At 40.3% G+C, this 23,224-nt stretch overlaps 1 protein-coding gene across 3 annotated transcripts; it reads right to left on the bottom strand.

Moving 5' to 3' along the window:
- Nucleotides 1–731: 731 nt before the first annotated feature.
- On the bottom strand, nucleotides 732–16,024 carry si:ch1073-416j23.1 (rac GTPase-activating protein 1). Of its 3 annotated transcripts, none has more exons than XM_042397079.1 (17): nucleotides 15,852–16,024; nucleotides 13,963–14,076; nucleotides 13,542–13,744; nucleotides 12,175–12,317; nucleotides 11,532–11,604; nucleotides 11,111–11,164; nucleotides 10,933–11,031; nucleotides 8,855–9,023; nucleotides 7,240–7,364; nucleotides 7,002–7,160; nucleotides 6,756–6,851; nucleotides 5,521–5,719; nucleotides 5,337–5,442; nucleotides 4,497–4,629; nucleotides 3,591–3,735; nucleotides 2,846–2,957; nucleotides 732–1,491 (listed from the first exon to the last, which is right to left on the bottom strand). In XM_042397079.1, the coding sequence occupies exons 1-17, from the start codon at nucleotides 15,967–15,969 to the stop codon at nucleotides 1,446–1,448; spliced, it is 2,094 nt and encodes a 697-aa protein (XP_042253013.1). In that variant the 5' UTR covers nucleotides 15,970–16,024; the 3' UTR covers nucleotides 732–1,445. The 3 variants fall into 3 exon arrangements, with proteins under 3 accessions (XP_042253013.1, XP_042253014.1, XP_042253012.1); XM_042397080.1 differs by having other exon boundaries at nucleotides 8,861–9,023; nucleotides 15,852–16,022; XM_042397078.1 differs by having other exon boundaries at nucleotides 8,852–9,023; nucleotides 15,852–16,022.
- Nucleotides 16,025–23,224: the final 7,200 nt, after the last annotated feature.

Here is a 23,224-nt window from a genome sequence, read left to right on the forward strand (position 1 = left end):
TGTAGTAAAATTCTATACCATCAATAAAACATTATTTTACTTTTTTTTTTTAAAGAATATAACAAAAAACAGATAATCAGGTTTATAGTTGCACCAATTGTCTTAATTTAAGATCATAAAGTAATACGAGCTGCATATTTTTCATGTTACTTCACATTAGACATGTAAATTCACTGTATATTTTTGTAGTTTTGACATTTTCATGTATTTTTGAAATACAGGAAAAATTTTTTTTTTTTTTTTTTTTTTTACACAAAGAGGGAATTTGATGCTAAAAAGACTGTAAATGTGTCAGATATCCACTTGATATGACTAACTCAGACTGATGAAGCTGAATAGAAGCTTCACACAGACTTTAAATGACTGTGTGGACACACTGTGGATTTTATCCTCCATCACTAACATTGAAAGCACATTTGAAGGATCTTGTAATATCCAGTATGAACAGCAGGAATGATTACAGCGAGGAAAACCTCTTACACTGTTACTATGGACACCTGACTGTGTGAACCCGTTCTTCAAAAACAAATGTAAAATCTGGAAATGATGGAAAAGTTGATAAAAACTGTTTCAAACAGACTGATCAGCTGACTCGGTGTTGTAACTCTTCCTCCTGCATTTAGTGTGAGGATGAATAGTTTGAAACTGTCTGCAGGCCTCAGTGTGACCAGCAGGAGGCAGCAGAGTGTAAAGTTCAGTCAAAAGGTGGATTAATAACACCTGTGATCCTCTGCAGGTTCAAATAATTAACTTTATTAGTTTCTTACATTCAAAAACATGTCGGTGCTTTTTTTCTTTTTCACAGTTTAAAGTGCTTCACATGTGACTGTGTGTGAAGCCTGAAACACACAAACACACAGTTTGCTTCAGACGCTGCTGCTGCAACATTTCTGTCTGACAGTTTAAATCATGATGTGAGCGGCGCTCTAACAGCCGTCAGCAGGAGGAGGTGTTCGTCCATCAGTCTGAGAGTTTGTCTCAGTGTGTTTATAACATGCTGAGGATGAACAGGTGATTTTTTATTTTTTATTTTTATAAAACACATCCAGGTGTGTTTCAGGCTTCAGAGCTTCTTGTATGAAAAGAAGCTTAAGGAGCGTCAATCCCAGCAATTACACAACATTTATACACACAAAGAAAACATTTCCATCATATCAGTTCTTCAGTAAACACACAGACAGGCAGTACAACACGACACCTTCAGTCTGATCTGCCTTTAAACCTGGAAAAGAGACTAAATGAAGTGTTCAGATGAAATACAGTCACATCTGAATGCACTGCACAGAGTAAAAATGAAATCCTTTCCAAGATTAATTTTCTTCAAAAAAGTGGCAGTTTGACATCTGACGTCACATTGTGTAATTTTCTGTTGATATGAAACAGTAAAGTATCTCTAACAGCTAAAACAGTAAACTGATGTTTAGTGCGTAGTTTCAGTGCAGAGGTCAGTTGGGTGAAGTGAAGAATCTTCTCCCCGGTTCTGCTCGTCCACTGAGGGAAGAAAACAAACAAACAAACTGCATTCAGACAACTGATCAAACAGAACATATCAGCAATAATTCATCATTAGTGACTCATACATGCTCGATGCACAAGGCAAGTTCATCGGGCCCCGATGTTTGAGTTGATGTTAGAATTGATCAGAGTAGAGTTGAGTAAAGGGTTTTCTTTGGTTTTCCAAAGACTAATAACAGTGATCATGTTTTCAGTCTCTGAGGAGTAGTTCTGTGTAAGGCACTGAGCCACTGAGCATGTGCAGGAACGCTGTTCTGTTTACAGCTTTCAATACTTCAAAAATAAACACTAAAAAATGATAAGCGTGTTATAAATCTCATCATCTTCAGATGTTTTGTTTGACAACATTAAACAGAAAAAGCAGAAAATATGAGACTGAAAAAACCACCACTTGAACTTTAACAAAATTATATTAGAGCACAATTAGACAAAATTCTTCAATAAATCAGTCCAGGTCCATAAAAATTATAAATGGACACAAGTGTTCCACCTCGGGTGAAAACAAACTCAAAACAAGGAAGTAAGCTCAGTTCATACAGTCCATCAAAACCCCAAAGCCCCGCCAAGAAGAAAGATAAGACAACGAACAGAAAACACTTGGTCACCCTGCTTCAGCCGACTCACGGTCCCGGTGTAAGTGAGAAAAGTGTGCGGTGTCCGGAGTCGTTAAGACGCCGGATATTTCCGTGGAGAGGACAGGATGCGTTTCCAAGCTGCACGAGGGCCACACGAGGCGAACATGGATCAACGCGGACTGACACGCGCGCAGATTGCCAGAGATAGACTTACAAACGGAAGTTAAATGTCTCCTCTGCTCCTCACTTGCCGGCGTCAGACGCCACACTGAACTTTTCGTCACCTGGTATGTGAAACGTAAGAGGCCGGACTCCGAGGGAGCGGCAAAACAGAGCCATGTGATTGGCTGACTGGGCTGGCGGGGTGAGGAGGTGAATAAAAAAAAAAACAATATGGGAGATCACATAACATAAACTGAGTAGGAATGTATGGTTTTGAGATGATACATAATACAAATCATATAGTCATGAAAATAACAAATGACAAAGAAATAATAAACTTTCAAATCATCATTAAACCATTACTTACCAACACCCCGTCTAACATAGTATGTTAAATGACATAACTATCATTAATTATCATTTGGGTGATCGCCACAAGTTACTGGACTACTGGTTGCAGCTGTGGTGTGCCGACACAGATGGGACCAGTATGACCGAGGCACAGTTTGATTGATTGATTGATCACTTTAACACATCTGACACTGCTGCTGTTCAATAACTGCACTGACAGTTGTTGTTGTTTGTGATCTTACGTGTTGCTGGAAGCGGCGCCCAGGTTCCTGATCCGGCCTCTCACAGATCCTCTGCCTGCAGCTGTGTAGTAGCTGTTTAACTCCGGAGACGTCAGCGGCTGGAAGAGACGAGCTGTTGAAGACATAAACATGTATGAACCTCCTCATGTCCGTCTGTCCATGGAAAGACTTGTTCAGACTGACTGAAGAGGTGGAAGATACAAAGATAAAAATGAAGTCTGACTGACACATCCAGAGGGAATCTTCCAAAGTTAGTCTGTTTTCTTAAAGAATCATCATTTTTTCACTGTTTCCCTCCTCTGAGACATACAAAAAGAAAATCAAAAATAAATAAATAGTCATTTCTCCTCTTATAGGATGAATAGATCTTGTAAGATAGACCATTACATTTACAACGAGTACTTCAAGAGTCTGCAGAGGAGTTATTACTGTTCACATCCAACACTTTTACAATAATGTTGACGCTTCTGATTCCTGCAGTAAAAGTCTTGTTCATGTTTCTCACAAGCAACAAAATTATGGGATTAAATTTGTGCCTTGAAAAAGAATAATAATAAAAATGAGCTGATAGTGAATAAAAAAAAAAAAAAAGGCAAAACCTGTCCGGGTTGAATCATCAGAGCAAAACAAATGAACAACTGCATAGCGCCAGCAGCTGAGGATTATGGGTATTGTGGTGTTAAAGAGAGAAGACTGGTGCACTAGAGTGTCCACATATCAACTCTGAGGTCTGATGTGTGAGTACCGTGTCCTTCGTCCTGGCTGCTGGTCTTGTTGGTAGTGGAGGAGGAGGAGGAGGATGATGATGATGATGATGGGGTCTGGTTGGTGCGGACATCAAAGATACGTCTCCATGATTCTTCAGGGATTGACAACAAGCGGCAAACAACCTGAGAGCAGAGAAACACTAAGTGGCAACGTTTACATGCACACAGTAGTGTGATTATGTGCGACTTCTGACCATCGAGAGAAATCTTTGGTCATCGATCCAAGACAGCAAACACAGTCGGCAGTTAAATTTAAGAATAAATTCTCACAGTGTGACTGCTGCTACAACCCACCACTACAAACCGACCAATCAGAATACGACATGAAATTGCTGACGTTTGGTAACACATTTCTGAATACCGTTTAGGAGGAAAACACACTCGTGACTGTAGCTGTTGGTTCAAGGGGAACCACTGACTGTATATAAATATGGACGACGTGTGTCCACTTCCTGTCGCTACGCACAAATGAAGCCAAAATATCTCCTTTCCAGGAGCTGCCATCTTGCTTTTTTGATGTAATTTGGACTCGTACGACAGGTCAGAGGTTTGAGAGCAGCTGTCAATCATTACGTCACACCCCCTTTTTATACTTATCTGAAAAATGAGCACTTGAACAAACATCAGCGTGATAAGAACGACCTAAAATGACAGAAATCATCTTTAGGAAAAATGTGTTTTTGAGATTTTTTAGTTTAGCTCGTGGACTTCTACTGCAGCCAGCCACCAGGGGGCGATCCAGATGTTTTGGCCTCACTTTGAGAGCTGTCATGACGTCCATATTAATATACAGTCAGTGGGGGAACTGATCAACATGTTTACCTGCAGTAAAGACGAGCTCACAGTGCACACGTGCAGCTCTCTGTTAATACCATCACACTGACCTTCATCTGAGTGAGCGTGTCTTTCAGGATGGTTGCTGGAGACGGCGCAGACATCCCGTGTCCCACCAGAGTCGGCCCAAACACCCGGGACAGATTATTCTGGTCCATCTGACACCGAGGACTCTTCATGACCCTGAAATATGAAGCAAAGATGGAAACAAGAAGAACTGACAACACTGGAATCTATCATTTATTCTTCTTACATCCTGCGATACATTTATGAAGACAAACCCTCTACAGTCCAGTGGGGGGATGTAGAGGGTAACAGTATCTGTTATTTAAGTGAAAGTAGAAATACCACAATGTGGAAACACTCCTTTATAAGTTAAAGTCCTATTTAAAGCAACTATAACAAACTTTTCCTGCCTACTAGAAGGTATGTGAGACTCCTCACCCTTCTTGTCCTCTTTCCTCTTTCAGTCAGAATTCTCCTCTTCCACTATGTTCGTGTTACTGTTTTCAAAATCCCCGTTGCTGAAGGAAACAACAACAACAACAAACTCCAAGCTAGTAGCCTACACGCTGAAAACTGCAAGTTTTGATCAAGATTTGCATTGTGAAATAAGGCAGGCCTACTTGGTTCTTTCTGTGTTTTGCAGGGATTTAACAATTTTAATAGCAGGACTTCCACCAAAACAAGTTCCCCCGACTGTATTTTGCAAGAGCACCATTAATGCATCCTTTTTTAAAAAGAATGCAAAAAAGAAAAAGCAATACAGACAAGCCAGAGTGTTTTTCCCCTATATACCAGGTCCAGCCAGACCTTTCTCCAGCGCTGGCACAGCTCTAAAACCAGGTGTGGAGACAGGTCTAGCTATGCCAGACTAGGGCTGAACTTACTTGTGAAAGTGCAGCATGAGGAAAGCCAGAGTGTCTTTGTTGGTTTTTGGCAGCTCTGCTACAGCCTGAAAAATGGCGGCAGTGCTGCCGTCTTCATCAGACATCTCTGAAGGAAGCAGGGGCAGGAGAGGGTGAGGCGTGGAGATGTTGACATGTTGACAGACAGGTGGTGTGTTGAACTCACCTGCAGCCTCCATGAATGTGCGGTGCAGTTTGAAGGTGACCAGCGGCTCCTTCAGCGTCCTCAGAAAGTCTTTGAGGAGGCCGCACAGCACGTGGACGTCCTGAACTCTACTGAGCATGAGCGGAGTTTTCCCCTGAAGGAAGCGATCCCTGAGATCCCTCACCAGCCGCTCACCTCCAGGAACTCTGTACAGACCCCTCTGCACACAGACAGGTAGAGAGAGACAGTCAGACTGACAGACTAACCCTAACCCATGTATCAGTGTTACATTCAGTCAGAGCTAAATGTCTGATTCTCTACACGATAAAACTCTGATGTATCAATACTTCCTGCTGTTCTGAAGGGATTTAAAGAATCATCAAAGACTCAAATCATCTGAAAGAAAAAATATTCAGTTTCCTTGTCCAGGCAAAGATGGCAGCTGGTGGCCACCTGAAGAGGAAACAGGTAGACGCCGGCCAGCTACCTGAAGAGGAAACAGGTAGACGCCGGCCAGCTACCTGAAGAGGAAACAGGTAGACGCCCGCTAGCTACCTGAAGAGGAAACAGGTAGACGCCCGCCAGCTACCTGAAGAGGAAACAGGTAGACGCCCGCCAGCTACCTGAAGAGGAAACAGGTAGACGCCCGCTAGCTACCTGAAGAGGAAACAGGTAGACGCCCGCTAGCTACCTGAAGAGGAAACAGGTAGATGCCCGCCAGCTACCTGAAGAGGAAACAGGTAGACGCCCGCCGGCTACCTGAAGAGGAAACAGGTAGACGCCCGCCGGCTACCTGAAGAGGAAACAGGTAGACGCCCGCCAGCTATCTGAAGAGGAAACAGGTAGACGCCCGCTAGCTACCTGAAGAGGAAACAGGTAGACGCCCGCCAGCTATCTGAAGAGGAAACAGGTAGACGCCCGCTAGCTATCTGAAGAGGAAACAGGTAGACGCCCGCCGGCTACCTGAAGAGGAAACAGGTAGACGCCCGCCGGCTACCTGAAGAGGAAACAGGTAGACGCCCGCCGGCTACCTGAAGAGGAAACAGGTAGACGCCCGCTAGCTACCTGAAGAGGAAACAGGTAGATGCCAGTTGTCTGGAAAGTGTTTAAAATCTTTATCGTGCAGCAGACATTTTTTCAGATCTTCTGCTCGTATTTACGCTCCTTTTCCTGCTCCAGACACATCTGACCAATGAGAGAACAGGAAGGGAATCCGAACCAAGCTGACCAACTCATCCACTGATTGGACAGTTTACCTCCTGCAGTCCTCTCCTCTCGATCTCAGTCACACACTCGACGATCAGCTGAGGAACTCTGGGATTCTTCATCGGAGCAAAACTTTCCAACGAGTTCTGCCGAGGACAAGACATGATGAATTTTACAAAAGGAAGGCGTCCTATTGGCTGACATCTTGTATTAGTATTCCTGCAGTTTACAGTGAGAACTTAGCTAAGAGACATTCTTTAAAATCGACATAATCAGGTTCTAACGGACTGCATTACCGTCTGAGCTGCAGTTCCTGGTGTGGTGCTGGAGCAGCTGTTGACGCATTTGTGTTTGCACTCTGGATGAGCGATCAATCGGCATTTTCTGCACTTCATCGCAATCTTCCCAAAGCGGATCCTCTTGCCGCACGGCGAGCACGTCTCGGTCCATATCACCTGATGGAAGCAGAGGATTCATGTTCAGTGACCAGGTGGATGTTCGGACATGAAGCAGAGCAGCTCGGTGGCTTCGTACCGTTTTAGACACAAAAACATGTTTCAGGGTTTTCTCCGCTCTGACGGCGACGCTCTCCTCCAGCTTTGCTTCGGTTTCAGGTTCTGCCACAGTCTCATCACACGGACACCACACCGACGTGTCATCTGCAGAGTGGATCAAGTCACAGAAAACACTCAAATCAATCAGTATCTGTGATCAGCTGTAAAAACAAGTTGTTACATCTTGAATATAAACATTTAAAGTAAAAAAAAAAAAATGTATAAATGAAGCTGCTTCATTCATTACAAAGAGAGAAACTTCTCTTAACTTGTGTGAAAAACTGTTTTTACTTCTTTACTGTAAAATCTGAGAATAAGTTAAATTGACTTTTCTTTTAAATTGAACTCAGATTTTCAGCTTTGACTTTATATTGTTTAATTATCACTTTCAGAACTTAAAATCATGACTCGAATCCATTTCTGATCCAGTGTTTTACTGTTATTTAGAAACGTTAGCATGTTAGCCTACACTTCCCAGCATGTATTGCATTACAGTAAAAATTCTCTTTTTTCCTGAAACAAGCAAAGTGACACGATGATGTCAGAGGAGTCTCTCTGATCCAAATTAATAAAACACAGGATGGAGATCAGTGACCTTCACACCCTTCCTGCACCTTTCTGTTGAAAGACCTTTGAGTCATTGGCTGTGGCTGCTAGCAGCTAGCATCTGCTGCCATGAGGAAAATTGTTAAACTAAACTGTTAATAAAATAAAAATGACTAATTTTCCTGTAAAGTAACAGAATTGCTGTTAATCTTTTATTCTAACTTGCAGCAATTTAACAGAAGAAAGAATTCAAAGCCTGAACTTCCTTACAGTAAATTCTTAGAATGTTTGTCCAGATTTCATTTTTATTTGACAAATAAAGTCCAAACATGTTGAACACCAACAAGAGAGACATTTTATTTTGCGTTATCCCTTTTATATTTTTATCATATTTTCAGTTATTTAGTTATTGATGTGAAGATAAACTAGAAAATGTAATTTCAGAAGAAACTACGTGTGATTGCTGAACGCTGCAGTTTATAGCGCTGCACTGCTGAAAGCTGAGTTGCACTGAAAGACTAACGTTGCTTGCAGGTGGGATCAAACCTACGACCTTGTATTTGTAAGCGTTATTCGCTGCACTAACGTGGGACACAGCAAACAGTGAGTGAGATCAGATTTTCATGTTTAGACTTTTATTTAAATAAAAAACAGGGTTTGCATCTCTGACACTCTTATAATATTAAAGGACGCACACAGCATGATTGTGCATAATAAACATATAAAGCAACTTTGTTTAGAAGAGCAGAGTTATGAGGTGCTGACCTGAGCAGGTATCAGACTCACAACCTTGTAATCTAACAGGGAAAAGGACCATGAACAGTGCTCAACCACTGAGCCAGCAAAGATCCCCGACACATGCGGAACGAAGCTTTTAGTTCAGAGATTTGAACATGATTAGTGGCAGCAGGACTGGCTGAGCATGAGGAACACAGTGTCTGAAAACTGGAGAGTGAGGAGACAGAGAGCCTGCAGATTGTCCTGCAGTCAAAGAGAGTGTGACGGTGCTTTCAGCAGTCACACAATAATGACATATGTGAACACACCTCCTCCTCCTCCTCCTCCTCCTCCTCCACTGCCACAGACTGAGACAGCACACTCCTGGGTGATGGAGCGGGTCGGGTTGTCGGGGCTCTCCTGTGTGATGCCCACCACCATGTGAATCTTCCCTCCAGTGTCTGCGGTCGTCACTGACGCCTCCACGATCGTCTCAACCTCCTGAAACGCACAAGCTTCAGCCGTCAACACTTCTAAACATGGCAAACACAGAACGAGGAGTTCCTGAATCCTTCAGGTCTGGATGTTTTAAAGTTAAAGCTGCATGATTCTGGGATGAGGAGTCAGGAATCATGTGATGCTGGTTAGAGAATATATACACACACGCAATATATAGAGAGTATAGTTATTGTGCTTCCAAAAGTGTAACAATAGAAATGCTACATAAAGTTCTGTATTGTTAATGTATAAAATCATGTTTAGTGTTTATGATGGATCATCTTTTAAGGCTTCACTGCCTCATCTTTGACTGATGACAGGGCTGCACCTAAAGCTGGGGACACACATGACGACCTATGAGCCGATCATGAATGTGATCTGGGTGACTGATCGGAGCGGGTCGGTGTCCGTCTGGGTCAGTCAGTGTTGACAGTCGGCACATAAAATCATAAAGTGTGTGATGTGTAAAGATTCTCATCTGAAGTTTTCACATCCAGTCGCTGCAGGTCGTTGTCATAGAAACACGTTTGATATCACCAACCAATGACATCACTTGTGCGTCAATGCGAGGGAGACGTAATGTAAATAAACTAGAAATACCACCTCGTGGTTGTATGCCTCCACCAACCAGTCAAGTTGCAGTTTACATCCATGTCTGTCCAGAATCATATTTGTAGTGAAGACTTGTATTAAGTGTATTTTTTTGGCTAAATGAAAGTTTTCACTATATTGACATGTATGATTCCAGTGAGAAACATGCTGTCTGCACTTAGAGAAGGTGTAACTTTGTCATAATTAGCATATGACGTTGGGTCACAGTGACCTTTGACCACCAAAATCTAATCAGTTCATCCTTGAGTCCAAGTGGACGTTTGTACTAAATTTGAAGAAATTCCCTCAAGATGTTCCTGAGATATCGCATCCAACGAGAGAACGGGACAGACGGACAGCCCAATAACACAAACCCTCTGGCCTCCGTGGAGGCTCAATAAAAACCAAAATGGTGAACAAAAAAGGTTTGTGGTGTTAGAGAGCGCTGCACAACTGAAACGGTGGAGTGTACGTCTATTCCTAACCTAACAATTCTATATAAAGACTGCAATACTTCATAAAGAATATCCTGTTTATGTTTTGAAGAGGTGTGTTTGAGACCAGCAGAGCTGCACTGGAGTCTGGCTGGTTGTCTCCATCTTTGTTTTGGTGAAATTGGTGGAAACAATCTTGTGTGGTCTGTCCAGTCTCATTGGTTTCAGCTCATCTTTAGGCGTGTCCTCAGCTTGGTGATTATTTTCAATAATAATCACAATCATTATTATTTTCTTGATGAATCACTTAAAAAAGACAAAAATTAAAAATTAAAAATGTCTGTCACAATTTTCTACAGCCCAAGATGATGTTAAAGGTCTTGTTTTGTCCAACAAAACTCCAATGTTAAGACGAGCATAAGCATCAAATTCTCTCATTTAAGAGGTTGGAACCATTTCTTTGCAGTTTAAAACTTCAACGGTTAATTGATTATCAAAATAGTCGCCAATTAATTTCCTATTGATGGACTAATTGTTGCAGCTCAAATAAAAATACAGGTTTGTTTTTATTTTTGTCCCAAAAACATAAACGAAGTGAAATAACTTTTTTCAGCCCTGAGTAGTGTCTGCAGGTTTGTCTCTCAGGCCCATGAAGGTTGGCCTGAATATTTCCCTCTGAAATGTAGTGGAGTGGAAGTATAAAGTAGCATCACATGGAAATACTCAAGTAAAGTACAAGTACCTCAAAACTGTACTGAAGTACAGTACTTGAGCAAATGTACTTAATTACTTTCCACCACTGCAAACAGATTAGTAAATCTCCACCAAAGCTGAATATTACAAATCTTCTGACAATGTTACTGACAGTTATTCATCAGTGTGTTCACCTTCTCCACAGTTCTTCTCTCCAGCGGCTCTACAGAGACGTTCCCGCCTCTCCCTCGCCTCCCAACCGGAGCGCCGACAGTCAGACCCATCGACGATCTCTGCAGAGAAGCAGCAGAACATCAGGTACGAAGCGGATCCTCACCTGTGAATGTTAGCTGTGGTTCAACAGGTGCGTACCCTCCTCTCTCTGGCTCGAGATCTCAGCGGTTTAATCACAGATGTGTCCACGTCCTGAAATAACGTCCACATGTCACGTCAGGAACAAATAAACTTCCAACATCAGATATTTATTGATTTATTTCAAATTGAAAGCAAAAACACTTATGTTCTTGTTATACTTTAATATCTTTCTTCATGTTTTATAATGTAAAGCTCTATGAACTGTTTGTGTTGGAAGGTGGTAAACAAATTATCTCAAGTTGTCAATAGCAACGGAGTGAAATCATTGGCTGTCTGGAAGAAAAGAAATCAATATAAAAACTGACTGATGATGTGAATAATGATCAGCAGGATGTGAAGGGTAAATGACTAACTGTAAATACAATAAATCCTGCTGTCTGTTTAAATGATACACGTCTCCTCAGGTTCATGACCTCACCACGTCATCATCGGTCCGATCGTAGCTGATATCAGAGTGCGACAGGAACGACGACTCGTCAATGACCGACAACCTGACGGAACGACAGAAAAAGGTTTTAAATTACTGTGAACATTCACAGCTTCAATAGCAAATGTTGTAAATATTCATGTTGAAACCTCAAAGACACTGGATCCCTGTAAGGAACCTCTAAAACCTGCTGAGTCCACCTGAGGAACGTCTGGGAACTGGAACAACTTCTGAAAATCCTGAATCTAAACTTTCAAGAACTTTTAAAACTCCAGAGTGAATCTTTGTTGTCAGTAGAGCTGCAACTAATGATTATTTTCATTATCGATTAATTGATTAGTGGTTAGGTCCATAAAAATGTCCAAGGTGACGTCCTCAGACGTCTTGTTTTGTCCTCAACCCAAAGATATTCAGTTAACCTTCAAAAAGACTAAAGAAACCAGAAAATATTCACCTTTGAGGAGCTTGAATCACAAATTTTGGACATTTGTTTTCATAAAAAAATAAAGACCCAAAACAATTAATTGATTATCAGAATAGTTGACAGTTATTTTAATAGTTTGCAACTGATGGACGAATTGTTGCAGCTGTAGTTTAACTCATGAGTGAACAGGTAAACCGATACATCTCTTACCGTTTACTGCTCCTGTGCAGGAGAGTCACATTCGCTCCTTTGTGTTCAAAAGTGGCCAAAAGAGATTTCTGCTCGTCGTTCAGACAGGCGCTGGATTTGCTGTCATGGACCAGGATGTCACACATCAGCTGCATCTGCCTCTGCTGCAAAACATTAAATACTGACCATCTGTTATGATGTATGAACAAACATCCTGATGATTTATCTGCTCTCAGAGTCTAAATATACAGTTTGTCCTGAAGGTGGCGCTAGAGAAAATCTCATGAAGTCATTAACAACTAAAAAAGGGTTCATCTTCTGAGGAGCAGGTATATTCACAGCTAAATTTATCTGATAATGAGATGTTAAAGTCCATCTGACATTAAACTCCTGAAAAGGTTTTGTGTCCTACAGCAACATATCTGCTTTGTAAATCACTTCCTGTGTTCTCACAGAAAATAATGTATTGATTAATCTGCAGATTTTTGCAAATTGTTTTTTGATCAATCGTTTTGTCTCTAAAATGTGAAAATGCCCTTTATAATTCCCCAGAGTCAAAGGTTGCATCTTTAAAAGGTCAGTTTACTACCATCATGTATGACAAATTAATTTTGTGTTGATCGACTAATCGTTGCAGCTCTAGACATTCATATTTTAATTGATTAGGTTTCATGATGGCGCCCGCTAGTTTACATTATTTTGATTAAATGCTGTTCCATCATCCACTTATGTAGCTGGAGTCATTTTCCTGCAGCAAATCAAATCTCTGCATCAAGTGATAACATGTTGTCTTATCATCGGCAGAGCAGATGGTCACACTGAGCCTGATAGCATCCTACTACACAACACAAGAGCCGCACAGCAACAACCCACATTAGCTTTCCTGCTAAAGTTTCCTTCTTATCTAACTTACAAACATGGACACATGTCTCGTCCTGGACCTTAGTATGTTGACCGAGCCACCAAACAAACATTCACTGGGGAAAAGTGCACAGCTAACGTCAGTTAGCGGGTTAGATAGCTAATTAGCTGCTCAGCTGCAGCACATTAAGCAGCATGTAAACATGTTATATGTTTTGTGGGGACAACAGTGCTTGTGGGGACAGCAGGTGTTTGTGGGGACAGCAGTGTTTTGTGGGGACAGCGGTGTTTTGTGGGGACAGCAGGTGTTTGAGGGGACAGCAGGTGTTTGAGGGGACAGCAGGTGCTTGTGAGGACAGCAGGTGCTTGTGAGGACAGCAGGTGCTTGTGGGGACAGCAGGTGTTTGTGGGGACAGCAGTGTTTGTGGGGACAGCAGGTGTCCTCTGCATCTCTCACAAGATCAGTCTCAAATATGAAAAAAGGCTCTCCTCTAATATGAGCTCTAGTTGTAGTGAATCTAACTCACCAAGTAGTGATAGTCGGCTTCCATCCTGTAGCGTTTCTTCATCTCCAAGTCCAGCTGGTTGCGAGCGTGTTTCAGTTTGACTTCCAGAGCGGCTTTGGCCACGTCAGACTTCACCAGCAGCTCCTTGTACTTCTTCAGCTCCAGCTCGGCCTGCAGCCATTTCTTCCTGAAGGTCTCAAACTTTTTAACCACCTCGATAAACTCTGAAAGCGTCTCAGAAAACAAGCAGAAAATCAGCATCTACTGGTCTGAGCTGTACGGAGGACACATGAGGAGAGCTCAGCGTCAGTCCTACACCTGGACACCTTTTCTGGATTTAAAGGAGTTCAAATGTTGAGGCCTGATCTCTGATTCTCTGCATGTCTTTGTTTTTCACAGTAAATGAAGTAGAGGAGGCGTGTGTGCGGTGTCGAGTTTTCACCCAGCTCGGTGTTCATAGTGTTTTCCTCTATGGCGATCCTCTGAAGGCAGAGAGCCAGCACTTCCTCCACCACGAGCCGAGACTCCCCCATCACTCCGTCCAGCTTCCTCAACACTACAACATAAAGAACATCACCACGCTCTTCTCCCTTCTGCCTGCACTCACCGAGTGTTTCAACCAAATCAAACGCTTTGATGTGCTTCAATCTGAAAATAGATTTTAAAAAACTGCCCTTTCAGTGTGGACAGAGTCAAACATTTTCACCAGAATTAAAAAGAAAAAAAAACTTGAACAGTAAAAGCTCAAGGTCACTATTATGAGAAAGTCAACATTTATTAACTTTTCAACATTTTGTGTGTTTGATAAATTCAATAAACAAAATGTTTCTGATACCTGAACAAACATCAGATAGAATTAAGTCAGAATTCACATTGAAATTCACAAACAAACTGTTTATTTAAAATCTTTTTTCAAAAACACAAACATTTATAAAGCATGAAATTAATTTGTTAAGAATTTAGGAAACACTTTATTTTACAGAAGTGTAATTTCACCATAATTTTCCTTTTAAAAACACAATAAACAAAGTTCTGAAATGTAATTTGAGTTCAGTTGTGTAGATTTTATGAGCCGTTGTTGCTTCATGTTAAATGTCGATCTTTCATTTTAATTCAGTAATATTGTTGACAGAGTTCAGGGAGGAAGTGATGACGCTGTTCATTTGTGAGAGGAGACTGTTGCATCGTGATCGATGTGACTTTCTAATCGAAGCACCTGATGCAGTAAATTTATTTGTAATTTAGCCGATAAACAAACAGCATTACAGTTTCACTCACTTACTCTTCAGTGTCACACTGTTTGATTTGTACAATGTAAAACATTCAATGAAATAAGGAACATTTACTTTAATTCAACTCTATAACTTCAGATTTCAAAAGAGCTTAATTAACTCTCAAAATTAAAAATACTCCGGACATCTTACTGCCCAATATGTATCAACACGCTACAACCTGAGGGACGGTGAATGACTAGACACACATGCATGCATAGGATATACTGTATACATAGATATGCTATATGTTATTAACATAGATCAATCTTAATGTTATTTTGTTTCATTGACTCTTGATGTTTTGGCAATATTGTTGTGACATTCATGCCAATAAAACAAATTTGAATTTGTTCTGTCAGTATGAAAAAAAGTATTTTACTCATCAAGTTCACTGCAGCACAGAGTCGCACTCAGGATATAAAAACACATAAAAGGACAATTCACAATTCATCAAGTGTGTCTTTAAACCAGCAGTCAGGTGTCTGTAATCATTCCTGCTGTTCATACTGGATATTAAAAAGATCCTTCAAATGTGCTTTAATGGAAGTGATGGAGGCCAAAAACTGTGGATTTTGTCCTCCATCACTTCCATTATAAGTTCATTATGAAGGATCTTCTAATGGTCAGTATGAACAGCTTTAATGTTCATTCGGGCTCCTGACTGTTGTTTTAAGACACATTTGTAAAACAATGTGAGCTCGTCCTTTAAACAGTGTCATTAATCAAAGTGTTGCTGCGTGTCAACATGCAGAGTCACAACCAGAGAACACAGAGAGCTCTTCAGCTTCAGTCTACCTGTTCTCTGATTCAGACTTCTCTTTGTTTTCCTGCAGGAGACACTGAGCTGTCTGCTCCCAGATCTCATCAAAGGAGGACTCTTAATAAACCGACTCGGCTCTGGATTTGATTGACAGATAAATGTGTGCAGGACTCCACTGTCTGAAACTCTATAAAACATCCTGACTGTGTGAAACAAACTGACAGTCTCAGCAGGAACACAAACACCATCATCCAGCTCACAGCGATCAGTGAAACAATGAGTGAAAGTTTAACTCACATGTTGGAGGTGAAACTGCAGCACAGCTCCGCTCATCAGCAGCTGCATTCACTTGTCTTCTTAATTGTGTCCGTGACCATGTGACCTCAGCTGCTGCTCCTATTGGTTGTGATGTCATCGGAGCACCTGTTTATGTGAACGTGATAGGCCGCATTCACACCAAATCAGGCGGTGCGGCGTTCGGCCGCAGGGTCGGGCGGAGGTGTGTGGGTTTGTGGGCGTGTTTATTTGTGATCTACAATGTGTTTTTGCCACTAGCGCTCCCTCTCTTCATTCACTCTCTGGCTCGCTCGACCACAGCTGCTCTCTCTCTCTCTTTCTCTCTCGTCTTTTTTAAAATGAGTCGGGAAGCCGACAGCAAACTTTACTAACGTTATCAAGCGAAGAGAAATGTCCTCCCCTCATCCTAGTAACGTCTTTGTCCTCCCTCATGGCAGAGTTTACATCTCTTTTCAGTCTGATCTCCCGCTGTGATTGGCCACCGCAGCCTTCAGTCACAGTGACGTCGGGTTGCGTTTCTAAAAGTTTCTAAAAGTTTCTAAAAGTTGACTCTGGCTCAACTTTCCGGCCGCAGTCCGGGGCGGCGCTGCAGCGGCTAAAACCAAGCCGCACTACCTCCATTCAAATGAATGGAACGACTGGCGTTTTCGCCGCACCGCCTGATTTGGTGTGAATGCTGCCTCTTCTCATTTCTCTATGGGTACATCTCAAGTCTCTTATTTTATGTCTCCTCCAGTGTCTGAAAACTGGAGAGTGAGGAGACAGAGAGCCTGCAGATTGTCCTGCAGTCAAAGAGACTCCTCGCCTGAACCGGAAGTTGTTCCTGATGCGCCATTTTGACGAGGGTCCCAAGTCTCTTATTTTGCTCTGAGGAACGAGGAAACATGAGAGCAGCCTTCACGGAAGTCTTTTATCGGCCGACACGCCCCCTTATTGGATATCAGTTATTGATTGGACGCTGCAGCTGATCAGATTTAAATACATATACATACATACATATACAGTTTCACACCGAAGTGGAGACAGATTATAGATTCAGTTTAAGTGAATCATTCCCAAGTTGTATGTTTTATTTGTTTTCTGATTCATCATATAGTTGAAATCTATTAATTGTCGGTCTGATCAACAAAAGAACCATAAACAACTGTCTTCATGTATTAGAAAGATTTTTCTTTTCATGATGTTATTTCCTCCATTAAACTGTTTCTTGCTGACAGACAGACTCTTCCTGACTTTAATTTGATCCATAATAACAGTTAAACACATTTATATTTTACATTATTTATCATCATTTCATTCAGTCACATGTGAGGCTGAAAATTCCTGAGCGTGGGGTTTGATATGAGTTACATCATTTCCATTTTCCCTGAAACATTTAGCCAAATACATATTTCCCAGTGTTCAGAGGAAATGATCATATTCTGGGTTATTGAATGATGAATTCACTATCAGGATTATCAAAAAATACAGATACAAATAATCAATAAATAGTATAAACGCATTCTGAGTAGAAATGGTTCCTGTGCGTCTGAGCAGGACACAGTATAAATACAGAATGCAGGTTTTTATTTATGTTTGTTAAACAGGTAACAGCTGCAGAGAGGAAACAGCTGCTCTAGCGGTGATAACTGTGAACCTTTATTAGTATTAGGACAGTGCACATGTGTGCACAAACTCCACCAGAAGTTTCTACAGCTGTTAAAGCCGACTGACAGCTGATCCAGCTGTGATCAGCTGTCGCCGTCATCAGAAACGGACGTCGCTTCACGTGACGCTTCAGAGGAGAGGACGTCTCATGTCTCTTAAAACACATTTCCTCGTTTCTTCTCCTTGCTCGGTTTCCTTGCGTCTCTCCTGCATCCACGGTGGCAAATGAGGGAAACGTGGATGAAATTTAAGAGACTTGGGATGCACCCCTAGTGCCTCCTCATCTCCTCTCTCCTCCGTCCTCCTGCCCGTGACCCGGAAATCGATCTCAGCGCGCCGTGTTTAAGGATGTCTCAATTCCTAAAATGCATCTCGAGGAGAAAGGAGAGAGGAGAAAGGAGAGAAGAGAGAGGAGAGTGGAGAGAGGAGAGAGGAGGCTTGTCGGATGAGCTATAAGCGAGGATACACAGGTGTGTCCTTTGCGGAAGTTTTTCGACACCCGTGACGTAGCCTATACAAGAGGCGTGACACACAGCTGGAATATACAAACCATTTGTAGTGCCTCACACAATAAAATATATAAAGGATATATGTGTGTGCGTTTGTACGTGCGTAAATAAAATATAACAATGTATGACATCCGTACATTCTTGTCATTTTATGCCATGTTGTAATTTGAATTAAAAGTAAATATATAAGTTGTCATGAACAGTGTCATGCTCATCTGTCAGAGATCAGGCTGTAACAAAACAATGGACAGATGATGCAACTCTTCCGCACGTTATATTTAATTGACATGACGGCTCTGAAGCGAGGATGTCTCATTTTGTTAAATGTCTGTTTCCTCGACTCCTCCGCTCGCATCTCAGGTGGGAGGGACTAAGACGCGAGGAAAGGAATCGAGGATGTACAAACAGAAATGAGAAGAGGGGTTCGTGTTTGGTGGATTCACCGACTACGACACAAATCTCTGCTCTCAGTTCTGTTTGATTCATTTGTTTACTATTTCCACCAAACTTTATATTCACAGATTTTTACATATTTTTAAGCAAAAAGCCAAACTTTTCAGAGCTGACTGCTTTATCAAACAATATATTTCTTCAATGTCTGAATATACGAACAACAAAGCTGTTAAAACGTAAACTTTACAAGATATTGATTGATTGTAAGTATTTATTTGTAATTTTTTGTCTTCATTATTAACTTTTAGTCTCGCTGCCGTGTTCACAAGGTGTTGTGAACTTGTTCCAATAAAGCTGCTGAATAAAAAAAGAATGTGTAACAGCCATATTGATGAACATTTTATATTATTTATATTAAGATAACTAAATAGAAATGTCAACTACACATTACAACTATTTAAATTTTACTGGATAAATTCTATATTCATAAAAGCAAATTTGACTGAGCAGAGCATTTTATCCCTCAAACATCTTTAATTTCTCCTCTGAATCCAGAGGAGCCAAACAGCAGGGGGCAGTATTTCATCTTCATGCAGGCAGGTTCATTAAAGGGTTTTAATTAGACAGAGAAAGTAGAAGAAAACTAACATTACCTTAGGAAAAAGAGACAAGCATTTTGGATTTTTATTTCCAAAGTTCATCTCCAGGGGGCATCAATGAAGATTTCTCAATTAATGAGTTTCTGTAGTGTTTTTTTTAAAAACCTCTCACTGATGTGGTTTTGTAGTGTTTTTTAATGATATTTTTTATGATGAAATTTTTTAATGATGTATTTTTATTATTTCTATTAATGCAGTTATTGATGGTGTGACGGTGATTATTACTATTTATTTGTTATTATTATTTTCATTAATTAATTAATATTTAATTTTATTTAACATTATATTTGCATCGCACCCACTGATCCAAAACATTGTTCTGTAACTCATTATAATGATGATTTTTTTGATATGATGATGGTGTTAATGATGAAGATGTTTATTATGGTGATCATTCTGAAGATGATGATTTTAATTGTTATTATTATAATATCACATATGTTATGTATAATTATATATGAAGATGACAATGAGGAGGATATTGATGCTGATATATTATTATTATTATTATTGTCGTTGTTGTTGTTGTCGTTGTTGTTGTTGTTGTTGTTGTTGTTGTGATAATGTCATCATCATGATCGTTATAAATGCTGTTACACAGGCTAATATTGGTGGGATGAGGATGATGATGATGATGATGATGATGATGATGATGATGATGGTGGTGGGATTATCATTATTAAACGGAATACTATAATTAATATTCCACAATTTATAGGACATTGATTATGATGTTGATTAGTACTATTATTACATAGATTATTGTTGGTAGGATGAGATTGGTGATGATGATGATGATGATGATGATGATGATGATGATGATTATGTTTCAATATTATTACACTGATAATTATAATAGTATGATGTTGATTTCTGTACAGATGATGATTTTTATAATTATTGTTATTACATATTAATAGGATGACGATGTTGATGATGATGTTTTTATCATCAAAAATATGATTTTGTGATTATTAATATTTTTATTATTGTTGCTATTATTGATATGAATTATTTTCATTTACTAACAGACAATAAGCACAACAACACACAGACATTTATTTATTATCTTTTTAAATGTACTTATTTTATTTACTGACTGCTCTGCATATTTATTTATCTTCTATCATGTTTCTTTTATTTCCTCCACCAATCTAAAACCAAGCATAGCTCTGAATGATGGGACCCTCTCAGACCAGGTCCTGGTGGTTGAGGAGGTTTGGGGGACCTGACTGGTTTGGGACAGCTTGGTGTCCGAGGGCCTGATCGCTGTTTAACCCCCTTCAAACAGAAAGTTGCTCCTCAGACCCAAATGACACAAACACACAAACAGCTCTGCAGCTTCACTGCTGTGTGTCGCAATAACTGCTGTGATGTTGCCATGGTAACAGCAGTATAATCTCAGCTGCTCATCAGTGAGTTTGTCTTCAGACTCTTTCCTGTCACTTGTCACCAGTTAAGAACAGGTACTTGGCAGCTGAGGCAGGCAGATATAAAGGTATTCCTGAAGAGTAACGTCTGCATGTTTTTTTATCTCGCTGTTGTCTGTTGTCCTTTGTACAGTGACTCCAGGAATTATTTGTTTAAAAGATTCAGTCAAAGAATCCTGATTTGTTTTGGTGTCTAATGTGTTGAGTTGGCTTTTTAATGTGGAGATTGTGGAGAACACTGTTTCCATCATAACAGGACACTTCTGTCATGGAAACTCAATGTTTTAAAATGTTCTCTTCAATCTGTGAAAGTGTTCATTATGATTTTTCATGTGCTTATTATCTACTGTCTTTTAATAGTAATAATAATAATAATGAACTTTATTTGTATAGCACCTTTCATACAAGAAATGCAGCTCAAAGTGTTTTACAACAAAGAAATTACAATTACTGAGTGCTTTACATGAAAATAGACATAAAATGAACAAAAACATGCAAAAACATTAATGTAACATAAAAGGGAAGATAAAACCCATTGAATAATAATAAAAAAAAAATAAAATAAAATAAAAATGAAGTTCAAAAGTAGAATGTAAGCCATCATGTCTTTTTGTCTCTTTTTATCTGCCTTAATACTCTGTAAAGGGTTTTAGTCATGATGGATAATGCTTTGGCATCCTCTGCTGGCACAAAGATAAAAGTGCATGATGTGAGCTTGAATTGGTGAATGGGCTGTATTTACTGTATATAGAGCTTTTATTTGTCTCATTCACAGACACACTGACGGCAGCAGCTTGTGTTCTGGACAGGAGGAGCTGGGAATTGAACCTGCAACCCTGTGGACAACCGGCTCTACCTGCTTCAGGATTATTTTTGTGGATACCAATCCATCAGGGGTCTCTTCCAGAAAGCAGGTTTAACAAACTCTGAGTCGAACCTGAACTCTGAGCTGATGAACCTGAGATGAAACTCAGAGTTTTCTCTTCCAGAACAGCTGATCACAGTTTGTTCAATCAACTCTGACTATGTTCACATCAATGGAGCTCTGATACTATGAGTCGCCATGGCAACAGGTAAATAAAAGGCAGAGCCTCCATTTGAACCCCGTGGATGTAGAAATATTAATGCATGTGTATGTGGACGATGCACATTTATCTTTAATAAAAGAGCCTGAGTCAGAGCAGGAAAAGTGTCAATAAAGTTTTATTGAGTATTGTCTATTAATTCATCATTTATCAGACTTACATTTCCTTAATGATGATAAAGTGGAATCTGACTGTGTATCAGGCTGCAGCTACATTACATTTTAAATATATTTATTTAGTTTTAATCTGATGGACAAAACACAGGAAGCAGCAACTGAAGATGAAAAACATAGTAAAAGATTTAAAACGTGTATAGATCAAAGACACAGAGACATGACTGTAGTTCACAGTCTGATCAGTAATAATGTGTTTGCTGGTTTGTACTTGAAAAGACATTGAGGTTAAAATACAGTAGATTTTAAATGTTTAGACGTCTATTTGTATCTCAGCTCAACATCATTCAGTGATTTTATTTCAGCTGCTTCAACAAATAAGTAAATTTAAATATTGTCAGTGAAATGCTGTTAAAACATGTTCAGACTTTGTTCCCTATTTAAAAAACTCACTTTCAAACTACATTCTGCAGCTGCACCGCAATCCTGCTCACTCAGAAATATTAACATATAATCTCAAATATTATAGGAATGATGTTCCATCAGTGGACCAATCACATCATTAGTGATAGAAATAATTATTCATTGATCCTTCGTGTCTAAAGCTTCATACGGATTGTTTAAATTTAAACGGAGATTACACATTATGTGCATTAAAGATTTCAGGTCAGGAGCTGCTCTAACAAACTGACAGAGTCTCAGAGTTATAACAGAAGGACACAGAGGTTTGATTCTGAGCTGAGGATGAATTCACACTGTGTAATATTTGACTGTGAGAGAGAAAACTGCTGTTCAAAGAAATGACTGATGTGAATGAAAACGGTAATTTTAGAAAGTCCTGAGTAACAAACTAATATCCAACCAGGATTTAAATTCTAACAGACAGTAAACCTTCACTAACAAATGAGCTTTGATACAAACTGACTGAATGAAGACATGAAACTCTGTAAGAGGAAACAGAGAGTTTCAGTAGTTTAAGAGTTTAAGTTACCATGGTAACTGACCCAGAGTTTCCCTCATCTCATGGTGAACAACTCAGAGTTTGCACTAAACCTCTTTTCTGGAAAACACCCCAGGAAAGACAGAAAGTTGCTCCTCAGACCCAAATGAACAGACCCCTCCTGTAGGTTTGGGGGCTGTTCTAGAGGGGATCTGACCTGCAACAGGCCAGAAAACCTCCTACAGGCCTGGAGGCCTAAAGCAGGAGAGAACAAGGACGGGCTGCTCATCAGTGAGTTTGTCTTCAGACTCTTTCCTGTCACTTCATTTGATTCACATTAACCCTTTCACTGCCGGCTGTTCAAGTGAGGCTGCTACACCCACCGATTGGTCCATCTCACTGTCAATCAACATATCAATAGCTCTGATCCTTACAAGCCAAGTGAGCTGTCACGATTGGTGTTGTCATGGCGATCCAAACCACATGTGAGCATCAGATTTTAGTTGGTTGGTCCAACCTTTCTAAATGGAAGCCCCCCCATCCCCAGTGCAAATAACAGGCTGGAGTGTGTATGAATGAGAGGTGTGTTGGATAAAC

The sequence above is a fragment of the Thunnus maccoyii genome, chromosome 20, assembly GCF_910596095.1.
Source record: "Thunnus maccoyii chromosome 20, fThuMac1.1, whole genome shotgun sequence".
In the NCBI taxonomy this organism is placed as follows: Eukaryota; Metazoa; Chordata; class Actinopteri; order Scombriformes; family Scombridae; genus Thunnus; species Thunnus maccoyii.

Excerpts from the sequence above, each read along its gene's own strand:
- si:ch1073-416j23.1 (XM_042397078.1), bottom strand. The coding sequence starts at position 15,969 with ATGACATCACAACCAATAGGAGCAGCAGCTGAGGTCACATGGTCACGG. Across the intron at positions 12,318-13,541 it reads AAGCCGACTATCACTACTTG|CAGAGGCAGATGCAGCTGAT; the intron begins GTGAGTTAGATT and ends AATGTTTTGCAG. Across the intron at positions 5,443-5,520 it reads CACATTCATGGAGGCTGCAG|AGATGTCTGATGAAGACGGC; the intron begins GTGAGTTCAACA and ends TGCTTCCTTCAG.